Consider the following 24,696-nt stretch of genomic DNA (forward strand, 5'->3'; position numbering starts at 1 on the left):
TAGTGCTGCTGCCAGCTTATTTTTCTGGTACTTGTATTTTCACATGTTAAATGATCTTTATATATGTTGAATTAACATATTTTGAGTTTCCTGAGAAAAACAAACATTAATGGTATTGAAATGTGTTAGTAGTCTGGCCGTGTGCCCAAAATTCTGTTTTGCAGCAAAAGTGGAGAACTGTATGTAAAGAAAGTATAACAGTTATTTCTTTGTATTTTAGGGGCTTTAACCAGGACATCCTCTAGATCGTGTTAGGAGTGTTTGCTTAATTTCCAGACTTTTTTGTTCTTTTGAACACGTCGTGGGTATTTTGAGGCTCCAACCTGACTAGTGCATGGTCAGCCGGCAACTGAGGCTGAGGCATCTCTCTGACTGAGGTGTTTTTGTTTGGTTTTGTTTTTTAAAATCATGTATTTGCTACAAAGTATTGTACTTGTCTCAATGGGAATGGTGTAAAAAACTGAAAAGGCCTTATGTGATATGTATCATAGTTAATAAATCCGTCTTGTAAAAAACCAAACCTGAGAGAAGTGAAGGTGGCCCCTCCTGCTGGGCTCCTGCCCACTCAGGCCCCCTGGGGACACTGGCTCCATCCTCCGAAGCCTCGTCCAAGGACCCTCGAGCAGGAGGAATGAGTTCTTTGCCACAGGGAGGGAGTAGGCGCTCTCCAGCAGGGCCAGCAGAGCCGGCCCCCTTAGCTGCTTGCGAAGCCTGCCCGTGCGGGGCCGGCTCCGCACCCTCCCCCAGCACTTACCTGCTTTCCTCCTCTAGCAGAGTGATCTGCTTCCCCAAGTCGATGCGTTGCTCTGGTACTTTATTTCAGGTCGTTATCCAAAGCACCACCCACAGACCCCTGTGGCCAGAGGCCTAGGAGGTAGGGGAGAGAGCCTCTGTGACCACCTTCGTTCAGGACCTGTGTCTCCAGGAAGGGAGGTTAGCTGCCCCCCAAAGAAGCCTCAGTCACCCAGGCCCAATCTACTCTGTCCCCGCTCCCGCCTCACTCCTTCTAGGCTCCTTAGGTCCAACTGCAGCCGTGACCTTCCTGCTCCCACCGCCCCCGCTCGGGCACAGGCCCTCATTGCAGCTCACCTGGACTCCCCTGACCTCAGGCTTGCCCCTTCCAACCCATGTTCTTCATACCCCGAAGTTATTCCAGAAAGAAGACCTGGCTTTGCATTGCCTGTGGCAGGAGTGGGAACTAGTCAGTACGAGCCCTCCCTCCCTCCTGTTCCTGTGGCAGACGTCACTCGTTGACCAAGACCCTCCCAACAGAGCTCAGGCTCTCCTCACGTCTCTGGACAGCCGCTGCCCATCAGCAGGAGCTGGAGACGAGAGGCCAGTTTACAGGGGTTTCTCACGGGGCAGTCAGGTGCTCACTGTGGACATCCATGCCAGGACTCCTCCCTCTGGACCCAGCCAGCGCTGCCCTCCCACTTCTGCAGGCAGACCTCCAGCACCAGTCAAATCATTCTCATTCTCTAAATGCACTTGGCTGCTTCCCGCCTCCAGACCTTTGCTTGTGCCGTTCTCTGCCTGGAATTCCTTCTATCCACAGGCCCCAACACCTCTGCCCATCAGCTCCTCACCTGGTCTTCAAAGCTAGTCCCTCTAGGAAGTCTTCCCTGACCCTTTCACACATTGATTCAATTTGTTCTTTAAAAAAAAATCTCTACAGGACAGAGCTGGCACTGTGTGGTGACATAAACCAGTCTTTTTCTCTGGTTGATGCCCAAGTCGTGGGGCCTTGTGGACTTCTACCTCTCAGCATCCCAAGTCAAGAGCCTTTTGGGGACAGGGCTTGTGGCTCCTCCAGATGTCCTCCTAGGATGCCCAACAAAGTGACTTGAGCATAGTAGGTCCTCAGTTTGTAGAACGCAGTGGTCTCAACCATGCCCTTGGTTTGACTCTCCGTCTATAAGCCGACCTCTCCCACGTGACTGCAGCCCAGACCTCCGCTCCAAGCACAACACTCACATCCACCTGCCGGTGACACTCCACCGGGGGACTCCAGTGTGACACACCCACAGCCTAACTCCTGGCCCCTCTGTTCAAACCTTTCCATCCCCCACAACCCAGAGGCGCTGGAGGTCTCCTTGGGGTATCGCTCTCCCGTCAACTGGACCCACCTCCAACTTCTGTTTTACCTTCCATGTAGCTGTTAAATCTCCCCCTTTCCTCCTCGTTCCCACCATTCTGATGGAATCTGCCTCAGCCTCCTTGGCCTCCTCCCTGGCCTCCCTGCCTCCAGTCTCACTCCTTCCATTCCATCTCCTCTTGGCATCCAGAGGGAGGTTTTCCAAAAAGATCTGGCCCTGCCACCCCTGCCTTATCACCTTCCAGGGCTCCCCAGCGCCCTAAGAGGAAAGCCCAAACTCTTCAGCCTTACCTGGCACCCTGCCTTCCAGCCTTTGGCTCTCCGAGGGCCCACCCACCTCAGGCCTTTTGCACATGCTGTTCCCTGTCCACCCCTCCTTGCTAACTCCCTCCTTAACTCTTAGATTTCAAGGACTCTTCCTCAGGGAAGCCCTGCCTGACCCCAGACCAAGATGGACTCCTTTGCTTTCAAAGAAATGTTCTCTTCTTCAGGAGTACGTTTCTGCTTGTCACTCATCCCGATTGTATCCGCCTACCTAACACATTTCCTGAGCATTTACCCTGTACCGGGCACCTGGGGATACAGCTGAAGCTGACATCTAGTGGAAAAGACAGTAAATAGGCAAAGAAATGGACGTATGCCATAATGTCAGGCGCAGAAAAGGAGTTAGGAAGGATGTGGCCTTGGGGGAACAGGGATGATATTTAGGAGGGTCAAGAAGACCTCCAAGGAGGTGACATCGCAGCAGAACAGGGACCAGAGTGAGGTGAGTGAGGCACTCGCCTGCCTCGGTTACAAAACTTAGTAATCAAGTTATGTAGAGACACAGAGTGATCAAGATAAAAATATTCCAGTGCAGTTTCAAAAGTTAAAAAAACATCAAAATGAACTGGGTCAAATATACGGTGATGGAAGGAGAACTGACTCTTGGTGGTAAACACACAATGTAATATATAAATGATGTATTTATACATCAGAATTGTACACTTGAAACGTTTGTAATTTTACTAACCATTGTCACCCCAATAAATTTTAATTAAAACAAAACAAAAAACAACAACTGGGGCGACCGCTTAGCTCAGTTGGTTACAGCGTGGTGCTGATGACACTAAGGTTGCCGGTTCGATCCCCACCTGGGCCACTGTAAGCTGTGCCCTCCTTAAAAACAAACAAACAAACAAACAAAAAACCATCAAAATACTGGATTAAAACAGAATCAACACTGTTGAGCTGTAGTGAAACCTGAGGCTAAAAGAGAAATCAGTAACTGAGCCTGGAACTGGGAAGGAATTGATGGTGGATGAGACCAGAGCGGCAACAGTGAAAGCAGAGAGAGGAGGTGGGAGTCTGGCTTATCTTGAAGGTCAGGATGACACCATTTGCTCAATATTGCATGTGACTGTGAGAGAGAAAAGGCGGGATGACTCCAGGTTGACACTATAGTGTATCTGATTACCGTCCGTCTCCCCCACTACCCTGTGAAACCTACGAGGGCTGGCGCTGTGCTCGGCAAGCTACAGCCAGCACCTAACACGTACTAGGCGCTCCGGAGCTCCGGGCCCAAGGCCCGACTGGGGAGAACGCAGTGTGTTACTCTATGCGGCCACCAGGGGTCAGCAGAGCGCCCCCTTGCCCAGCACTGGTGGAGCCCGGGAAGTGCTGGAAGCCGGGTTAGGGGGGCCGTTTTCAGGAAGGGGGGACAGGAAAGCAAGATTAGAAGGGGCAGTGGAGACTGGGGAGGAGGCAGGTTCTGAGAAATGGGGGTGGAAGTGTCCCAGGAGCGGGCTGAGAAGCAGGGGGACGAGCTGCTATTCCTGTCATTTCATCCGTCCATCCACTTATCCAGCCATTCCGTCACAGGTGGTCAGGTGCCAAGCCACACAGTGCTGTGTAGGGCAAGATAATAAGCTTGAAGTTTGTCCTGAGGGCACTGGGGAGCCATGGACGTGGCTTGAGCAGGGAAGAGACTGAGTCGGATTTGCAGGCGCTGAGAGGAGGGAGAAGAAAGTGGACATTCGAGAGATACAGGCTCACAGGGACTCGGCCTCCCAGGTGGGGACTGAGGAGCAGTTGACCTAAATATTAGCTGACATGTAACAACAGCTAACCGGGTTTGGACACTTACAAGGTATCAGGCCCTGTTTTATTCATTTTTCATGTATCAACTCAATTTTCACACAAACTCTATGACACAAGCATTGTCATTATCCCCATTTTCCAGATGAGGGAACTGAAGCACAAAAGATCCAAACGATTTGTCCAACATCACAAGCTTGTAAGTGGAAGCCAGGATTTGAACCCCAGCCATCTGACTGCAAAGCCCAAGGCTGCCCTAACAGATGACTACACACTGGCTGGCTTCCAACAGCACAAGTGGATTCTCTCACAGGTCTGGAGGCCAAACGCCCAAAATCAAGATCTCCGCAAGGCTGTGCTCCCTTTGCAGGCTCTAGAGGAGAGTGTTTCTCACTTCTTCCAGCTTCTGGTGGCTCCAGGCCTTCCTTGGCATGGGGCTGCATCACTCCAATCTCTGCCTCCATCTTCACGTGGCCTTCTCCTTTCTCCTGGTGTATTTCTCCTCTGTGAGTCGTCTCTTCTGTCTCATAGGAACACTTGTCGCTGGAGTTAGGGCCCACCTGGATAAGCAGGACTATCTCATCTCGAGATCTTTAATTACATCTGCAAAGACCCTTTTGCCAGATTAGGTCACATTCCCAAGTCTCAGGGTTGGGACGTGGACATATCTTTTTTTTGGGGAGTGCACTACTCAATCCCCCACCACTCGCCTCCACGGCACGGTCATTATTATTGATACCATTGGTATCATTACCTACAGACTGTAGAGGAAGCTATGGCAGGTAGAGACGGCGAGGAGTGGGTGCTTAATAATTGCAGAAGGCATCTCATCATTGCCCCACCCTCCCCAGCTAGTGTTCAGCCTCTCATCCCTTCTCCAGGGGGCACTGCAAGGTTGTGGAGAGAGAGTTCCTTTCTATCTGGAAGGGGTAGTCCTTGGGTTGTGAGAGGTAGTCAGCCAAGCACTGTGAGCAGCCTTCACGTCCCTCCAGGTGTGCCAAACCCACAAAGCCCTACCATCCCATACCTGGAGCTGTCACTACAGCTGGTCTCCTGGGTGAGGGGGTCAAGGTGACGACAGAGTGACCACCATGGGCTGCTCATTCCCCAGGGGAATGCAGTGGCTGGTTTGCTGCTTGCTACCAAAATTAGTTCTGTGGCATCCATCTGGGCCCACAGCCTCTACCTGTGTTACTTGGGTGCAGAGGACCAGCCCCACGATGCTGATGCCCTGCTGGACACAACAAGCATCTCACTTTGTTCCACTGAGGCTCATTGTGTTCTTCCGGCACCTGTGGACAGGTGACGGGTCAGCCCTTGTTGTCCTCTATGAGGTTAGAGTTCTTCCCTGACATGCTGAGTGGCCTAAAGGGGACAAGATGGGGCCAGGAGATGGGAGGCCAAGTGAGCAGCAAGCAGGGCTGAGGCAGAAACAGGCACCAGGGACGACACCCAGGTGTCAAGTGACACTTCGTCGGGGGGCCATTTATTGAGTAGGTGCAGGGTGCTCTTCTCTCATTTCCCCAACTCCTTTATTCCAGTAATTCTCAATCCCTGACCAGCCTCCGTATAATTGCACCTGCATGCACACACACACCTGCTTTATTTGTTTCTTGAGCACTTAGCTCCATCTGGCATACATTTTTTTCTTGTTTTGTCTGTTGTCTGACACCCCCACTAGGATGCCAGCTCAAGTGACAGGAATCTCTGCCTCTTTCATCCCTGCTGGGTCCCTAGAGCATCTGGCACATAGTAGGTGCTCAATAAATGTTTACTGGCTACATGGATCAAAAACAAAACAGGACAACTCTGGGGCCAAATTAGGTGACCTAGGTCTTCAATGACCCCTCATCATCTAAACTAAAACATTTTCACTGTCAGAACTGAACAATAGCTTGACCTCTCAAAGAATGCATTCCTAGCGTGCTTCCCCCACTAGTCGTCCAGGTCCATGGGAGACATCTGGCTCTGCGGCTGTTGGCCTTGAACCAGGCCTGCCTCTGGGGACCCTCACTTCACTACGTGCAGGAGGGGAAGCAAGAGGGATGTGGATCAGACATGCAGTAGGACTTCCTGGGAAGTGAAAGCCTGGGGATATGTTCGCGACTCAGGTATCTCAGGTGTGCGCCAGGAGGTCTCAAGTAGAAGGAGACTCAGCTCTGAAGGGTTTTGTCACTATTGGGATGAATACCTCCTTGGGAACTCGGACCCAACACCTGCTCCCCTAACTAGGCGTTTTACAGATGAGGATAGTGAGGCACAGAGAAATGAAGGAAGCTGCCCAAGCTCACACAACTGGAGCCAGAATGAGAACATGAGCCTCTGTAAAGCCATGCTCTCCACCTCCCAATAGAGAAGGAGAATGTTTAAGTAAAAGTCATTGAAACCCCCACAAAAAAACACACACACATGTATCTCACACTGCCATGCTCTCACAACCTACCAAAATCCTTGTCCCTCTTCTTGATTTTGCCTGGTGACAGGGAGCTCACCACCTCCCAAGGGCACATACTATCCTTCCCCATCTCTTCCACCCAGGCTGCTTTGAGAGTAGTGGGGTCTCAGTGCTTTGATGGGAAATGACTCCAAAGCAGAGGAAAGTCAGGAAGAACTGAATGCAGCTGAGAGGCTGGAAAGCCAGGCTAGGACAGGAGGTGTGGCATATGAGACCATGAAAGTCTTTGCTGCCACAGTGTCAGGACCCCCTAACAATTCCCTCTGCTATCCCTTCAAGCCCCAGGTGATAACCGCTCACTGCTTTGCCTGCCCTGGGTGCTGCATAAGCCCTTCTGGATTCCTCCAAACCTTTATCAAGAGTCCTTTATTAAAGACTCCTCGGTTCCCAACTCTTCCCGCCTGGGGCCCAGCCTGATGCACACCCTGGCCCAGGAGCTCTTCTGTTCCCACCTGCATCATCAGAGCTGCGGAACGACACACATCACAGCAGCCCCACCCCCAATTCACAGATGGGAAACTGAGACCTCAAATGGGATGTGTGTGTGTGCATGAGAGAAAGAGAGAGAGAGTTTATCCGTGACTCTGTGACTGGTGTCTAGATAAGAGGATTTGCATCTGGGTACTTGAGCGCGTCTGTGTCTTTGGATGTATATAATCATATATAGCATATTTAATGCCTGCCTCTGTTCTCAGCTTTCAATGGCTCAATTCAGCAGTTCTCAAACTTTTTGGTCTCAGGACTGCTTTCTATTCTTAAGGAAGATCAAAGAGCTTTTGTTTGTTTTATAAACCATTTCAGAAATTACAGCTGAGAATTTTTAAAGATAACACTAATTTTTAAATAGCAATAATAAACCCATTACAGGTTAACATAAATAACATTTTATGAAAAATACATTGTCCAATACAAAAAAATTTAGCAAGTAGACAGTGTCATTATTTCACACTTTTGCAAATCTCTTTAAAGTCCAGTGTAACAAAAGGCAAATGGATCTTCATGACTGCTTCTGCATTCAGTCTGTTTTGACGTCACATGTCATACAGCTTCTGGAAAACTCCACCAGACACTCATGGGAGAATGAAATGAAAAAGGCAGAAAACATCTCAGCATGAAAATTGGACCGAGCAAACCCCCTGAGAGGGTCTTAGGAACGAACCAGGTGCAAGTCACACTTTGAGAACTGCTGGGTGAACTTACTCATGCTCACAATGATGCTATGAAGTGGGTACTAGAATTAAATGAACCATGGCACCTGCCCGGGCCACACGGGCAGGAAGTAGAATCAGCAGACAAGAGCCAGTGATTTGAGCTAGCTGACCATAACAAGTCTCTGTAGGGAAATATTACTGGCTGAGAGACTTTCACCAACAGGCTAGTCTCTCTATGCCTCAGTTTCCCTGGCTGTAAGATGGGCTGAACAATAGAACCCAGCTCAGAACTTTGCTATGGAGAAAAGATTAGCAGAACGCGAGCACTCCCAAGTCATTTAACTGTGGTCATCATGAACAAGTGTGAGTGTTTCAATTAGCCAGTGCACGCGAGTGTTGCACTGGTGTGTGTGCCTTTCTTTATCCGTCCAACTAGAGGCGAGCCCTTGCTCTTGCTGAGCCCCTGCCTGCCTGCCTCTCCTAAGAGTACCGCCACATTTTCATTTGTTGCTCTGGTGTCTCCCAGGAGCAGTTAAGTGCCTGGAGACCCCCATGCCAGGCTGCTGAAGGGGCTTGGGAAGGAGAGATGTGGGATCTCCTACCAGAGTGGACAAATCCTGGTTCAGATGCCTGGGTCTACGTCCTCTGTGTGAGGTGCTACAATCCCTGAGTTCCCATTTATGATCTAAGGGGGGAGCTTGGATGTTGGGGTTCCCGTCCTTGTGGCGGGGATGGAGTGGCGTAGGGGGAGAGTGGAAATAAGACCTCAGGATCCTGACCTCTGAAGTTCCTCGGACACCTGTGTCCCAGTGCCTGAAAAACCCGGATGCCAAATCTTGGCCTTAAAAGAGGGGCTGTAGGGCTTGGATGACGGGTCCCCCTCTTGGGGGAGGGCCTGCTAACACCCTGGAGTTGTCTCCTGAAAAATGAGGGTATCGAATGCCTGGTTTTGCGTCCCTGGAGGAGGCACTAATGTCTGAGTCTCCACCTCTACAGGGGGCTTGGTTGCAGGGTGCCCGCCTTTCCCCAAGGGTCTGCTGGAGCTCCGGGTTCCCTTGGGGGAACTGGGGCGCTAGTTCCTCCCGGTGAGGTCTAGAGATAGTGCCCGGACGCCGGTGTTTCCCTTTCTGACTCCGAGGTTCTCGTTCTGGTGGGAAAGGGCCGAACCCCCGATTGCAGGGAACCTCCTACCACAGAAAAGGCCTGAGGGGCTGGAGCTGGGCTGGACCAAGGGGGCGGAGACTCGATGGGAGGGGCTCTGGCAGACCCCGCCCCCTCCCGCCAGCCTTGTCCCCTCGTCTCCAAGTCTGCGAGGCCGCGGTGGGCGATGAGAGCCTAGCGCCACAGCCCGCGCCCCACCGAGCCCGGCCCGCCCTGTGGTCTATGGGGCCGCCCCTCTGCGCCGCCCGGCCGGCCCCACGCCGCGCCCGGAGCCCGCCCTGCGGCCAGGTAAAGGAGGCTGAGGGTCCTGCGGGTAGGGGACGCCTGCTGGCTGGCATGAGGGGACGGGAACTCCTGGGTGTTGGAGGAATAGGGAGCCGGAACTCCAGTGTCCTGGGGGCTAGGATATCCGAACGCCTGTATCCGTGAGGCTGGGGGAAGGGGTACGAGGATGTTTGGTTCCTGGAGAAGTAGGGGGCTGGGGCATCTGGACACCTGATTGGGGAGGGTTGGGGGAGGTGTGGATACTGGGGTGCGTGGGGGGAATCCTGGAGGAATGAAGACCTAATTGAACACGTTCCTGGTTCTGAGGGACCTGGAAACCAGGACACCTGGGCCCCGGCTGTCGGATCCATCCTGAGGGCTACCTCAGGCTGAAGCTCTGGCCGCTGCGTCGGGGCTGGGGCTCGCACGCCCGCATATTCAGGGAGGAAGTTGTGGTTGCAGAGATTTGGTGGTCCGCACACGTGGCGCCACCTCAAGGGGCTAGGGGGTGGTCCCTGGGTAGAACATGGGGTGGGGTCCCTGCCCTCTGCCCCCCTGCCTCCTCTACCCCAGCCCAGGAAATAGGCGCACGACGATACGGGGAATCGGACTCCTTGGACGGGCTTGGAGGGCGGATCCCCAGGGCAGAGGGCTCCGGGGGTAGGATCCCCGCGGCAAGGCGCCCGCCCCCCCGCCGGGTTTGGGCATGCTTGGCACGCAGCGCGCGGGCCGGTCCGATCCGTATGCGCGCCGCGTGCGCCTATTGGTATGCGGGAGCCGGCCCGGCGCGGGCGTGAGGCGGGCGAGCTGGCGGGCGGCGCGGGGGAGGCGGCGGCGGGGCACGTCCTCACCCTCAGCCTCGCCTGGGTCCCGGAAGGGTGAGAGCTGCAGGCTCCGTACCGGGGACTCCAGGTTGAGGAAACCGAGGCATCATCCAGTTCCAGCTCCTTGCTGATACCCTGGGACCCGCGCGGACCTTAGTTTCCCTAACGGGTCTCCCGGGGCGGGGAGGGGGGGAGCCCTACTGCACTGAGCGCTGCCTGCAGCCCCTTCCCGCGGCAGAAGACGCGGGTCTCGAGTCCCGCAGGCTGCTCTGAGCCCGCCTGAGAGAGTCCCGGCGGAGATGGCGGCCCCCTATCCCAGCAGTGGCGGCAGAGGCGAGGTCAAATGCGGGGCAGGTCGTGGTGGCAGCGTCCCGTGGGACTTTCTGCCGGGGCTTATGGTCAAGGCCCCGCCTGGACCCTGGTGAGCAAAGCCCCGCCCCTCGGGCCTCGCCCCGCCCCAAGGAGATGTTCCGGGAGAATTCACACTCACTTCTGCCCCGCCCCCTGAGGCTAGAATTTGTTACCCTGCCTGCGCTGCTCAGCCATGGTTTTGAAATCCACCACCATCGTGTGGTGTTCTCAACCCCTACCTCATAATTCGTACCCAACATTCCTCATCTTTCCCCTCTTCTTCCTCCTTCCCCCCATCATCTACACCCCAGGTTCTGTTCCCACGGCCGAGAGTAGAATTCACGCTCAGGTTCTGCCCTCACTTCCAGAGTGTTGAATCCACTTCCAAGGTCCCATTCCATCTCCGAGGCCCCAGGAAGCGGGGTTTCCCCCATCCCCCGAACCCCGCACCCCTGACCTCCGGACCTCCGCTGACGCCTCCTCCGCGCCGCCCGTCCAGCTTGCAGGCGCAGCGCAAAGAGAAGTCCCGTAACGCCGCGCGCTCGCGCCGTGGAAAGGAGAACCTGGAGTTCTTTGAGCTGGCCAAGCTGCTCCCGCTGCCAGGAGCCATCTCGAGCCAGCTGGACAAGGCGTCCATCGTGCGGCTCAGCGTCACCTACCTCCGCCTGCGCCGCTTCGCCGCATTGGGGGCGCCGCCCTGGGGGCTGCGGGCCGCCAGGCCCCCGGCCGGCCTCGGTGAGTGCGCATGCGCGGGGAGCGGGGGTCCCAACATCTTCCGTGAGGGGCAGAGAAGCTGGACTCTCAGGTGCCTGCCGGCCCTCGCCCAGCAACTTGACCCAGAGGGAGCATGGGGTTTGGAGTCAGACAGACCTTTTATGTGCCCGTATCAGGTGGCTTCTACCCTCCAAGCTTCAGTTTATTCATCTGTAAAACGGCACACGAGGTAGGGAAGATTTCACGAATTCTGGCCTCATCAAGGGATCTGGCAACACCAGGGATCATACTAGTAAATGCTATTCTTTAGAGGAGATGTATCACAAAGGAGACCCACAGCTCCGTGGGTGGGACAGAGAGGACCCAGACTGGGCCTCCCATCCACTAATGGGCAAGAGATCCCCCACACCCAGACCTGAGGGGCACCAGGGGGTACACAGGGACTCTGCAGTCAGAATTCCCAGTTTGGGATAGTGGGAGGGAGACAGTATAATATGGCAGGTAAGATGGTGAGCTTCAAAAAGACTCGCCTGGGTCCCTTCCCTACTCCGCCACTCCCCAGCATTGTGACCCTGGGCAGGTCACTGCACCTCTCTGTGCCTCATTTGTGTAATGGGAATCATGGTGAAACCTGTGCCTGAGGGCTGAGGAGAGGATCAACCAGGTAATATGTGTAAAGAACCTGAACATCCCTGGCAGAGGGTAAGCCATCAGTATGTGGCGACTAATGTTATCAATGGTGACTCTGCAGGGTTGTTGGGGCGCATGTGGTTTATTGAGCATCTACTATGTACCTGCTACTGTTCTGAGCCCTAGGGATCCATCAGGAAATAGACTAGATACAAGTCCCCGCGCTGGACAGGCTGACATCCTAGTGGTCAAGACACAATAACAAAATAATCAAAGAAATAGAATCTATAACATGTAAACATAGAATATATAAAAACAGATATAGATAGATAGATAGATGCCTGCTTTTATTATTATTTAGACTTTATTATTGAAATATATGGAAGTGACGTTATTATTACTTCTGTTTTATGTATTACTGCTTTATTCGTATAGACAGACAGTGAATTCATATAGAAGACAGTGAATCGTGTTAATCTGAGGTCTCAGGTGACAGGGACAGGGCACCCCAGGCTACTCCCCCGCCCCAGAAGAACGGGAGTCCTTAGGGTGGGGGGGCTCCAATTCCCCTCCTGCCCTGGTCCCGGGGGGAGGGGGGAGAGAAAATAGCATTGATTAAGCTCGCAATAAATCACCATTTAAATTTAAATAATCCGGCTTCCCAGGCGGTAATTAGGCGAATTGACTGGCGCCGAGAGAATGCGGCATTAGAGCCTCTGATTACTGTCATTACCGCGAACAACATGTGCGCCATCGGGGGATAAACATCTTGTCTATTGTCCCCGAGCTTGCGGGAGAGGGGGAGGGAGCTGAGAGAGCCTCGCTGGCGTCCAACCCGCCCCCCATTGCCTGGATGGGCAAGTCGAGGGGCAGGGGCTCGCTGAAGTCTCGGCACTGAGGCGGCAGACCCCCAACTTCTTTAGCTCCCCGGGCCTGTATGCTGGAATTCGGCGGGAGAAACTGCATGGACTCCCTCCAATACCCCCAAAATTAGGAAATTGGGGGAGCATCTCCTGCTCTGCAGGGTTCCCAAGAAGAGGCCAAGTGCCTGCTTCTGTAATTCAGATGGGGAAACTGAGGACAGCATTTCAGTAGAAGTTAGAGAGTAAAGCACTGTGTGTCACTCTCCCAAAAGGAAGGGGTTCCCATGTCCTCAATAATAATAATAATATACAATACATGCTGCGCAGTGTATACAGATTAACTTGCTTAATCCTCTCAAAGTCTTAGGTGGGAGGCCATGCTATAATTCTCATTCTATAAAAGTGGAAAACTGAGACCCAGATTGCTGAAGCTGTTTGCTCAAAGTCACACAGCCAGGAAGAGGCCCTGCTGAGGCAAACTTGGAGGCCTGGCTCCAGAGTCCACATTTTCAACCATATTTGGCATATTTGTAGGTCTCCAGGGATGGGTCCTCCCATTCAGGTCTCAGCCTTTCTCTGGGCCTCACTCTGCCATCTGTAAAATGGGACAACAGAGGTTAAAGTCTAGCCCTGGGCCTCCGAGTCTGGGGAGAAGATAGCCTTACTCTCATATCAGCATTGGTCATTCAGTCAACAAACCCCCACTGAACACCTTCCCTGTACCTGTACCAGGCACTGGTCTAGATGTTGGAAACACAGCAGGGAACAAGACAAAGTCCCTGCCCTCAAGGGTGGGCCTACAAATCCTGCATGGTAGGTCCCCTGGCTCCCACCTTCTGATCTCATCTTCTTCTCCTCTCACCTCTTCAGCACCCCCCACCCACCCAAAAACACACACACTGGCCACCTTGCTGTTTTTCAGAGAAGCATGGTCTCATCTCAGGGCCTTTACACTTGCTCTGCCCTCCACCAGGAATTCCCTTCTTTCTGAATGTCAGCTCTTCGGTAATGCCTTCCCTGACCACTCTATTACAAATGACACCCCTCCCAGCACTCCTTGTCTTCCTTTCTTGACTTATTTCTTCTTATCATCATATGGCACTAGAGATTTCTTACTTCTCTTGTTTATTGTGTGTCTCTCCCCCCATGGCACCTTGCTCTCTGAGTCTAGAATAGTGCCTGGGACACAGTAAGGGGTCATGTCCACAGTCCGGTGACTGGAATGGAGTGAGGGAAGGAAGGATGGCATCTTAATTCACAGGTCAGACATGGCCTCTCTGAGGAAGTGACCTTTGAGCTGAGACTGGCAGGAGGTGAGGGAGCAAGCTATGAAAAGCTACAAGAAGAGCCATCCAGGCAGGAACAGCATGTGCAAAGGCCCTAAGGCAGGTTAGAATCAGCTTGCTGGTTTGAGGAAGTCTGGAGAGGAATAACTGAGGCAAGGAGTGGCCAGCAGGGGTCAGGTCCTGCAGGGCCTCATGTGTGAGGACTTCGTTACCCCAAGTAAGAAGGGAGCCATGGAGGTAGTGGCTGTGGGTGGGAGCAGGGAGCCCAGTGAGGAGGTGAGTGCAGTGGTCCAGGCAAGAGATGGGTCAGCGAGACCAGGGTGGGAGCTGTGGGGTGACGGGTGGTCGGATCCATGTGATGCAGTGAGGGTACAGCCCACGGGACTTGCAGAAAATGGAGATGGGTATGAGAGAAAGAAGAGGGTCAAGGTGCACAGCAAGGAACTACCTGGAAGGGTAGAGGTACCCCAGGTTATCCATAGTAATACTGATAAAAATAGTGGCAGGACTTGGGAATAGTGGTAGGTACCTACTGTGTGCTAGCTGTGTGCAGCTTACATGCGTGAAACTATTGTGCTCTATCACTGGACCCATTTTACAGATGTGGCTGAGGAAAGTAGGGGCAGAAATGCCACCCCTTCCCCCCACAGCCCTCAGGCCCACGCACTCTGATTATGGTGGGATGATTCCCTCTCTCAGACCTCCAAAGGGTAATGAAGTCCCAGATCTTTTCCCCACTACCGTGGCAGCAAATCCCTGAGGACAGTCAAGAATGGTATGTGAAGAGGGAACCCCTAAGGCCTGGGAGAGGCCCTCAGTGCCCAGTCTGTGTAGGGGATGACAACGACAGGGACAGTTTGTCTTCTCCAGCAGAGTCAGGCTCCAATAAGAAACTCAGCAAATGTTTGTTGAATGAGTGAGTGACGGTTAGGGTTTGGACTTGAGGAGGGGGCAGATCTGGGAGTAATGAAGAGCCACCTGCTCGATTTGGAGGACAGGGGAGGTGAGGCATTTGGGGAGGAGAAGAGGGGACACAGGAGAGGAGTTGGGGAGTTGGGGGGTTTGGAGAGGAAGAGCCTGGGGTAATAAAACGCATGTCAGTGATAAGGACAGACCCCAGGGCTCCCTGTCCCAGGGGACAGGCCTGGTGTTTTGGGGCAACAGCCAGTGGCTGAGCCCTCCCCCTCCACCCCCCCATCCCGACGTGCCCATTAACGCTGTTAATTGCAGCCGTTCAGTCTGACCTGGGCTGATCCTGCGAGAGGGAAAATGAAGGAATTAGCAAAAATGACAGGGGAAGATTGCGACAATTAGCAGACAGCATTGTTCCCGCCTGTCACCCGGCTGGTTCATACAGCATCTCGGGGGAGGGATCCCCATTAATCACTCCCCCCACCCACCCAGTTATTGTTCCTGGAGCTCCAGGCAGGGGTGAAAAAAGGATGTAATAGCGGGAAGATATTGTGTGAGCTCCTGAGAAAAGGAGGCATGGCTTAGACATTTGGGGCCTGGGGGCAGAGCTGGGGGTGCTGAGCCCTGATTGGGAGGAGGGAGAGGGGTTTTCCCTCTAGTGTTTTGGTGGTATGGAAATAACAATAGTAATCACACTATTAATACTCATTGTGGATCCGTGTTTGGGAACACCTGCTGTGTGGGCCAGGCCGTGTTAGGCCTTTTCTAGAAGTTCCTTAAGCTAATTGAATGCTGAACCAGCCTGTGAGGGTCATGCTCTTAGCAAATCCACTTGACAGAAGAGGAAACTGAGGCACAGAGAGGTGAAGAGACTGGTCCCAAAGCACACAGCCTGGGAGAGGCAACCCTGTGGCTGGATGCGAGACCTGGATCCTTAGCCTTGCAGGAGCCAAGTGCTTGGGAACCCTCAAAGTCACCGAATCCTTTGTCTTGTTCCCCAGTTTAACCACGGGGCTCCTTGTGGGGAGTCTTGCTCCTAGCTCTGTCAAAAAGTTTATTGAGGTAAAATTTATATAACATGAAATCCACCACTTTAAAGTACACAATTTAGTAGCACTTAGTACTTTCACAATGTGGGGCAGCCATCACTTCTGTCTAGTTCCAGAACATTTTCATCACCCCCCAAAACCCCTGTACCCATTAGCAGTCACCCCCACCCCCTATTCCAGCCCCTGGCAACCACTATTCTGCTTTCTGTCTCTATGGATTTGTCTATTTTGAACATTTCAGATAAACAGAATCATACAATATATGACCTCTCATGTCTGGCTCCTTTCACTGAGCCTAGTGTTTTCAAGGGTCACCCATGTCGCAGCACGGATCAGTGCTTCATTCCTTTTTATGGCTGAGTACTATTCCACTGTCTGAATATAGCACGTTTTATTTATCCATCAGCTATGGGACGTTTGGCTTGTTTCCACTTTTTGACAGTTAAGAATACTGCTGTTATGAACATTCACGTATGGGTATTTGTTAGGAGACGTTTTTCATTCTTTTGAGTATATGCCTAAGTGGAAACGCTGGGTCAGATGGAAATTCTCCTCATAGGCTTAACGTATTGAGGAACTGCCAGACTCTTTTCCACAGTCGCTGCACCATTTACATACTCACCAGCAATGCACGGGGGTTCCATTTTCTCCACATCCTCACCAACACTTATTTTCTGTTGTATTTTGTTTTTCCTAGCCATCCTGTTGGGTGTGGTCTCTCATTATGATTTTGATTTGCATTTTTCTAATGACTAATTATTTTAAGCATCTTTTCATGTGCTTATTGGTTATTTGTATATCTTGTTTGGAGAAATGTCTATTCAAGTCCTTTGCCCGTTTTTGAATTGGGTTGTTTGTCCTTTTGTTGTTGAGTTGTAATGTCTTTATCTCTATTCCTTGGTATCTCTCTGTCCATTTTTCTCTCTGTGTCTTTGTCTCTCAATATCTCTCTCGCTCTCCCTTTCGGTCTCTTCTCTGCCTCCTCATCCTTCAGGTCTGAGCTCAAACACCCATTTCACACCACCTATTCAATTCTTCATGGCCACAAATGATAATTCTATATTTCTTAGTTTGTTTTACTTGTTTAGGTGCCCCTGGCCTGGGTGACCCGTGAGGGCAGGACTGGGCTGTCCAGGTCACCTCTGTGTTCCCAGCACTGCCCAGCACAGAGCCTGGCTGCACAATTGATGCTCAGGGAGAGCTCGCTGAATGAATGAATGAATGAATGAATGGATCCCTTCTGCATCCCCTGGCGTCTGTCTCTGTGTGTCTCTGTCTCTCTGTCTGTCCAGCCCACCTGTGTCCCTATCACTCCTCCCCTCATCCCAAGCCTCTCCCCCACAGAGCTCAGGGCCTTACAGTACCCCCAAGATGGCTGTGGGATGGTGGGGGAAAGAGATTTGCAGCCTAGTTTCCTGGGGTCCTGCACAGAAGGCCAGGGTCAGCAAGACCACAGTCCCCAGCCTCACCCCTCCCTCTGCCCGCAGCCCCAGGTCACAGGGGCCCTGTGGCGCAGGTTTCCGAAGTCTTTGAGCAGCACCTGGGAGGACACATCTTGCAGGTGAGGCCCCTTCCCTGCCCGCCGCTCCTTGCTGCCACCTGCTGGCAGCCTGCGGAAAACAACACCCTTTTCTCCAGCATCCACCCCAAGGGAAGAACCGGGTCCGGGAGGTGGAATGGTGGGGCTCCCTCTCCTGCCTACCGCTTCGGAGCACCACCAAAGCCCTGCCGCCTCCAAAATAATCCATCCTAGGTGGAGATCAGATTTCAGAACCTCTTACAGATGCCAGGCCCTCCTCTCCCACTTCCCTGTCTCCCTACTCTAGTCCCTGGATGGCTTCGTATTTGCCTTGAACCAGGAAGGGAAGTTTCTCTACATCTCAGAGACTGTCTCCATTTATCTGGGTCTCTCACAGGTAAGGGGCTCACAGTAGGCGGCCTGGACTGGCTCACCCCCACCTCCCTTGGCAGTCCACTGCATGTCCTTCCTTTCTCCTGGCCTTACCATCCAAGCATGAAAAAAATGGACTGGATCTGAGGTTCCCAAAGTGTGTTCCTTGGAACCCCGCATGGCACCCGACACAGCTCCTTCTCATAGCCAGAGGAGGGTTATCAAAGTCACAGGTCAATTTGAAGAAAGCAAATTAGCAGAAAGATCAGTTTGCCAATGAGCGATGGCCAAATGCACCATATTTACCAAAACTTGTTTCTTAACAATTTTGAAGGATTACAGCAATCTGGATTGGAAGGGTTTGGGTTTTGCCAGCTCTGGAAGGTTTTCTGTGGCATTTTCGGTGACTGGCTTGTGTTTTTTCTTCATCTCAGCCCACCATTTCCACCTTAGCTCCTGCAGCTGGCGGCTGGAAGGGCAAAAGAGGGCAAGGAGAAGCCGAAAGCTCCCTTCCCTGGAATCTTGGCTCCTTGTGGCATCTTAGGTCTTGCCAATCCATTCAATACAAATTGCTATAAATTTTTATCATTTTCAGAAAAATTTGGGCAAATGGTAAATTTAGAAAATTCAGTGTGTTGGTATTTGGCCTTCGTGAGCAGTTTTTCAGTGAGTTGTTGATTTCTAGAGGAGGAAGACCCTGAAGGAAGGGAATATGGACAAGGAGAGGGAAGGAGAGTGAGCAAAAGCTTGAAGCTGGTGTGGGGAGGGTGTCAGGCGAGGAGGAGTTCAGAGGGATGAGGGATAGAGGGAAGCATGTGACCCCAAGCTCAGGGGCAGTAGAAAACGTGGGAGGTTTCTGAGAGGAGGCGGCCCATGGTCAGATGAGTAACTTACGGAGTGGTATCTGAGTGGGGACTGAAGGCCAGAAGACCAATGAGGGCGCTGGGGCCAGGAGCACAGCAGGGAGAAGATCGGGGCCTGGACTGGGGAAATGTGAAGAGAACGGGACTCATGCAAGAGATTTGGGGTGGTGGTGAATTGAATGTCTGATTAAAAGGATCTCTTTAAAGAGTTTGAAAACCATTTCACTGTATGTATCTTGAGTCCCAGGCCTGCTGGGACATCCTGTGACTCATTTCAGGATACAGTTGTTTGCTGTAAATTGGAGGCTATGACCCTCCCCCCCCACCCCTTAATCCCAACCTTCTTAATAGAGCTTCTTAATAGAGCTTAATAGAATAAGCAGGGGCAGAAAGTCCTTAGTAATCACTGGCTTTTAAGTGGGAAGGCACGGGAAAACCCTGGGTTTGTTTCCTCCTTAAAAATGTTCTTTTTTTTTTTAAATTCTAATAAAAACACAAGACTGGCATGAAGCGCTCCTGCATGCAGGGGAGTGAACCTGAGGCTGAACCGGCAGGCGAATGACTGCGCGCGCCTCACCCGACCCTGCATTCCCTTCCTTCGCCGGCAGGTGGAGCTGACGGGCAGCAGCGTCTTCGACTACATCCATCCTGGGGACCACTCTGAAGTGCTGGAGCAACTGGGGCTGCGGGCCAGGACCCCCGGGCCTCCCACCCCGCCCTCCGTCCCTTCCTCATCATCCTCTTCCTCATCTTCCTCCTCGCTTGTGGATACCTCTGAGATAGGTAATTCTAAGGGCCCCCAAAGAATGAGGCCTGATCAGGGGACACCAGGTACACTGTATGCAGCTGTTTCATGCATACAAAACCCACTCTCATTAGGGTTGTGCAAAGTAAATTTTTGTAAAATGAATCAGAATCTAAGCTGGGGCAGCAAGACTCGGCTCCCTAAGAATGCCTGGATCCCCAGGATTTGAACTTTAGAAAGACTCCTCTGGCTGCTGGCTGTCTATGGGTGACAGATGGAACCAGGCTTTGGTAAATAATAACAACGCACGCTTATTGGGCTTTTATATGTGCCGTGCTTCCAAGTACATAACCTGATTGACTTCTAACCACAATCCCACAAAGCAGCAACTATTACTCTCCATTTTACAGAGGAGGAAACTGAGGCACAGCACAGAGAGGTTAATTGTCCTAGGTCACACCGCTGTTAAGTGGTTGAGCTGGACTCCAGCCCAGGTTTGTCAGGCTCCAGGGTCTGTCTTCTAACCCTCTCTCCACTGGAAAATTCCACCCCATGTTGGGGAGGGAGGGTGTTGGAGATTACCCTGAAAGTTCCTTTTAGCTCTGAGATGTTGAAGGACTGAGGTTAACTTTCTTGTAAATAAGATTTTCTTATATGGGGCTTGCTTTACACCAAACACATGTGAGTTGTCAGCAGTGCTTGGAATTTTGGGGAGATGTTTGTGACACGCAGGACTGTTGGGGACTGTGATTATGGTTACATCGAAGTTTGAGGCACAGGGTCATCTGGATGTGAGCATATTTATGACTGCGTCATAGGGGTTTATAGAATAATTTGTAATTGTGAGTCTTATCTATTGCTATACCCTGAGTCCCTGCTCTGTGCCAGCCCTGTGCTGGGCAGGGCTGGGGAGACAGTTGTGACAACACTCCCAATGCCACCCTCCCAGGGCTCACAATGCAGTGAGGGATACTGACTCATTCCCAGACAGTGAGGGCCCAGAGTGGGCAAGCCTGGAATGGGAGACCCCAGAAGGGTGTCTGACCCAGACTAGGGGTCAGGGAGGGCTTCCTGGAGGAGGAGATGTCTGACCTGAGACCTGGAGGTTGTAGTTAGAGATGGTGTCAGCAGCAGGAGGCAGTTCTTGCCAAAGTTTTAGGCCTTGATGAGGAGCTGGGTTTTCTCTCAAGGGTCCTAGGGAGCCATGGCAGCTTCAGGATAGGGGAAGAACAGGGTCAGAGCTGAGCTTTAGAAAGACCCAGCTGGCTGCTGCTCAGAGGGGAATATGATGTCAGTGAACTTGTAGAACCGTTAGGTGAGTCTCTGGCTGTGGTCATGATCCTGTGTCTGCCTAGCCCTGTAGGGGATGGGGATGGCCTGTGTGTGTTTCCTCCCAAGGATTCCATAACCTTCCTCATTGTCCATCCCAGAGACCAGCCCCACCGAGGTAACCCCCTCCTCCAGGGCCCAGGAGCTCTCCTTCTTCATCCGCATGAAATCCACCCTCACCAAGCGGGGACTGCATGTCAAGGCCTCTGGATACAAGGTGGGTGTGAATGAATTCTTTGACCCGGTCTCTTGATTCCCACCTCCCTTTGCCTGCCCGGGGAGCGCTCCTGTATTCCTGCTAGTTGTGTCCCTGTGCCCCAGCGCCTGTGGGTGACCGCCAGAGCCAGGCCTGGCAGTGGGGTTAAGGTCCTCCTAAGGGTTACCGCCCCGCCCCACTTAGCCCCTCCATCCCGCTTAGCCACGCCTCCAACCACGCCCACCACCTGCAGGTTATCCACGTGACTGGTCGCCTTCGGGCCCGCGCTCTGGGCCTCGTGGCCCTCGGCCACACGTTGCCCCCAGCCCCACTGGCTGAGTTTCCACTACACGGACACATGATAGTCTTCCGTCTCAGCCTGGGTCTCACCATCCTTGCTTGTGAGAGCAGGTACCGGGGGTGGTGCTGAAGCAGGCCAATGGGAGCGCACAAGAGAGCTGGGGATGTGGGCTGGGACACTGGGGGGCACTGGGGAGCCTGCGGGGAGCCTGAAGAGCAGCAGAGGGCAGGGGTAACTGGAAGAAGGGAGCCAAGGTGTGGAGGTCAGGGCGTGGCCTCGGGGAATGGGGGAGGTACTGTTCTGATGGTGCCCAAGGGGGCGTGGCCTGGGCAGAGCTCCGCCCCTCCCTGATCCCATTTCTCCCTGGCCTCTCTGGTCCCTCATCCACTCCTGCACCATAAAGTGGGGAAAAATGAAATCGTGAAATAGTCCCCTCACTGGGCGCCTCTGGAGTGCCATCTGCTTGAATGCCCAGAGCCACTCTAGCGGGGACACTATGATTACACCAGTTTCATAGAGGGGAAAACTGAGGCTCCAAGCACTCCAGAGTAAGGGTGGGAACCCGAGGTGATTCCAGAGCCAACCCCGCCTCTTTTCCCCGCCCCATGGCCTCGGGCCCTCCCCTTTCGCCCTCAGAGTCAGCGACCACATGGACCTGGGGCCCTCAGAGCTTGTGGGCCGCAGTTGCTACCAGTTTGTCCACGGACAGGATGCAACCAGGATCCGCCAAAGCCACCTGGACTGTGAGAACCCCTACCCCTGCCTACCTGCACCCCAGAGCTGAGTACCCCCAATGCCCCGCTCCCTGGAAGTCCTGCTTCTGGGTTACCACAGTCCATCCTGTTGCCAACTCCAGGGGCTCAACTCAGCAGAGAAGAGGAGCAAGGAGGCTCTGAACAACAGCTCAGATGTGGGGTGGGAGTAGGGCAGCTGTGGGGCCTCTGAGCCCCGCTTTAAGATCCAGGCGCCGCGATGCTGCTTACCTCGGGGTCTTTCTGATTCTGTTTCCCTCTGTACTTTTGCCTTTTTCTCCCCACTGTCTCACCCTTTCTGCTCCCGACACTGTGTCTCCCATCTGTGTACCTGTCTCCCCGTCTCTCTGCACCCGTCTCCCTCTCTCCTCTCTGCCCACCTCCCTGTCCACCTCTCTCCGTCTCTGCCTCTCCTGTCCATCTGTCTCTTCCCGTCCTCCCGTCTTTGTCTCACCCCTCCACCCCACCCCATCTCTTCCCATCCCTTCGGCCCTTGGGCTGGGCCCAGTGCTGGACAAAGGACAGGTGATGACTGGGTACTACCGGTGGCTGCAGCGTGCTGGGGGCTTTGTGTGGCTGCAGTCTGTGGCCACCGTGGCTGTGAGTGGGAAGAGCCCTGGGGAGCGCCACGTGCTCTGGGTCAGCTACGTGCTCAGGTGAGGGTTGCCCCCACCCATCCCATGGGGGCTGGAACCCCCTCCAGAAGCCTCTGCTGTCTCTTCGCACCTCAGGGTGGGAGCTCTTCAGGGGCAGCCTAGAAGGGAACAAGCCTGGAGGGGGTTGAGAAAAGGGGAAACGAGAGAGCAAAGGCTTGGAGGTGAAATGCCCTTGCTGCAGGACACAGAGGGAAGGGGGTGACAGTATCTGCTAGGGAGGCAGGTCTGAAATGGCCTCAGGCCTAGGCTGACGGTCTGGACCTGAGCCTGGGGGCACTGGGGAGCCATGGCAGAGTTTAAAGCTGGAGGAGTCAAGTCTGCTTTTTGGAAAGACCCCTCTGGGTACTGTGAAGTGGGAGGTCTGAGAGACAAGACCAAGGAGACCAGGGAGGAGGCTGGGACAGGTCCTGGGAAACACCGAGCAATGCAGGTAGAGGACAGAGGCGGCCATCTGCTGTCGCCCAGGTCTCTGGCTTTGCTGGGCCTAGATCTGGGGCCTTGAGAGGAACAGCAGCTCAGAAGGAAGACACTGAGGTCAGATGCGCATGAGGTATCTGGGGGATACCTAGGTGGTGACATCCAAGGGTCACGGGCTGTACAGGTCTGGCCTCGGGAGACGGGGCCAAGCAGAGCTAAGAGACAACTTGGAGTTTGGGGGTCCAATCATGAGGCCTAAGTGCCTTGGGATAGGGACACTACATTCACTGGGGGGTGGGGTTCTACACTGAGACGGAGGGGAAAGCCACAGTCACAAGACTGGGGAGCAGGAGGGAGTCTGCTCTCATGCAGGACCCCTGGCTCCTAACACCACCTGTCTCGTCCCAGCCAAGCTGAGGGTGGCCAGATACCTCTGGATGCCTTCCAGCTTCCAGCCAGAGTGGCCTGTGAGGACATGTCCAGCCCAGAGCCAGAGCCCACAGGTGAGCCCCACCTCCCACTCCAACCCCTGGGAGGCTCAGAGCGACCCCTGGGGACTGCGCTGTCCAGTCCGGAAGCCACTAACCACAAGTGGCTATTTACATTAAAATTAAAACTAAAAATTCAGGTCCTCAGTCATATTTGCCCCATTTCAAGGGCTCAGTAGCTATACGTGGCCAGTGGCCAATGTGTTGGATGGTGCAGATTTGGCATACTTCTGGCATCGAGGGAAGTTCTGTCTGCCTCGGTCTAAAGTGGGTTTCTCAATCTCTGCTCTACTGCCATTTGGGTCAGGTAATTCTTTGTTTGGGAGACTGTCCTGTGCATTGTAGGGCATTTAGCATCCTGGGCCTCTAACCACCAGATGCCAGAAGCACCCTCCTGCCTAGCTGTGATAACCAAAACTATCTCCAGTCACTTCCAAATGTCCTTTGGGGGACAAAAACCACCCCAGCGGAGCCTCACTGAGCTCAGCTTCATTGCACAGATGGGAAGACTGAGGGCTAGGACGCACACAAACAGCGCCCTTCAACATCTTCCAGAGCTCGTGCCTCCTGCGGAAGGGAAACAGGAGGCCCCCCACATCCGGGGCAAACGCATCAAAGTGGAGCCTGGCCCGGGGGAGACAAAAGACCCAGAGGACAGCGAGGACGAGGAGACAGCTGTCCATCCAGCCCCACCACGGCCGGAGTTCACTTCCGTCATCCGGGAGGGGTCCCTAAAGCAGGACCTCATGCGGCCATGGGGCCTGGTGCCTCCTGGGGACCCTCCACCTTCCGTGCTGCACACAGGCTTCCTGCCCCCTGTTGTGCGGGGCCTGTGCACACCTGGCACCATCCGCTACGGCCCCACGGAGCTGGGCCTCATGTACCCGCATCTGCAGAGGCTGGGCCCGGGCCCCACCCTCCCACAGGCCTTCTACCCAACGCTGGGCCTGCCCTACCCAGGGCCCACAGGCACCAGGATGCAGCGGAAGGGGGACTGAGGACTGAGAGAGCCACATACAGAGCTGGACCCTGGGGGATGGGGACAGATCACCAAGGGGGCAAGGGACAGGACTCGCAGCTCCATTGGCGCTCTTTGAGAATTAAAGTCCTGCTGCCAGTCTGTGGCTCAGTCTCAAGGGACCCTGGAACTCCTCTCTCCTTCCTTCTTAGTTATCTCCACCTGTCTTCTTCACCTCCCACGCCATCTGCCCCTTCCCTCTTCCCTCC

The 24,696-nt window shown here is 53.5% G+C and overlaps 1 protein-coding gene across 1 annotated transcript; it reads left to right on the top strand.

The window, feature by feature from the left end:
• Positions 1-9,116: 9,116 nt before the first annotated feature.
• NPAS1 (neuronal PAS domain protein 1) lies at positions 9,117-24,659 on the top strand. Its single transcript, XM_033129498.1, has 12 exons — positions 9,117-9,226; positions 10,249-10,447; positions 10,877-11,112; positions 17,319-17,392; positions 17,658-17,747; positions 19,194-19,368; positions 20,761-20,876; positions 21,109-21,266; positions 21,793-21,899; positions 22,417-22,564; positions 23,390-23,484; positions 24,025-24,659. The coding sequence occupies exons 2-12, from the start codon at positions 10,326-10,328 to the stop codon at positions 24,465-24,467; spliced, it is 1,764 nt and encodes a 587-aa protein (XP_032985389.1). The 5' UTR covers positions 9,117-9,226; positions 10,249-10,325; the 3' UTR covers positions 24,468-24,659.
• Positions 24,660-24,696: the final 37 nt, after the last annotated feature.

This window comes from Rhinolophus ferrumequinum, chromosome 15 (assembly GCF_004115265.2).
Source record: "Rhinolophus ferrumequinum isolate MPI-CBG mRhiFer1 chromosome 15, mRhiFer1_v1.p, whole genome shotgun sequence".
In the NCBI taxonomy this organism is placed as follows: domain Eukaryota; kingdom Metazoa; phylum Chordata; class Mammalia; order Chiroptera; family Rhinolophidae; genus Rhinolophus; species Rhinolophus ferrumequinum.

Excerpts from the sequence above, each read along its gene's own strand:
- NPAS1 (XM_033129498.1), top strand. The coding sequence starts at position 10,326 with ATGGCGGCCCCCTATCCCAGCAGTGGCGGCAGAGGCGAGGTCAAATGC. Across the intron at positions 21,267-21,792 it reads ATCCTTGCTTGTGAGAGCAG|AGTCAGCGACCACATGGACC; the intron begins GTACCGGGGGTG and ends TTTCGCCCTCAG. Across the intron at positions 21,900-22,416 it reads CCGCCAAAGCCACCTGGACT|TGCTGGACAAAGGACAGGTG; the intron begins GTGAGAACCCCT and ends GGCTGGGCCCAG.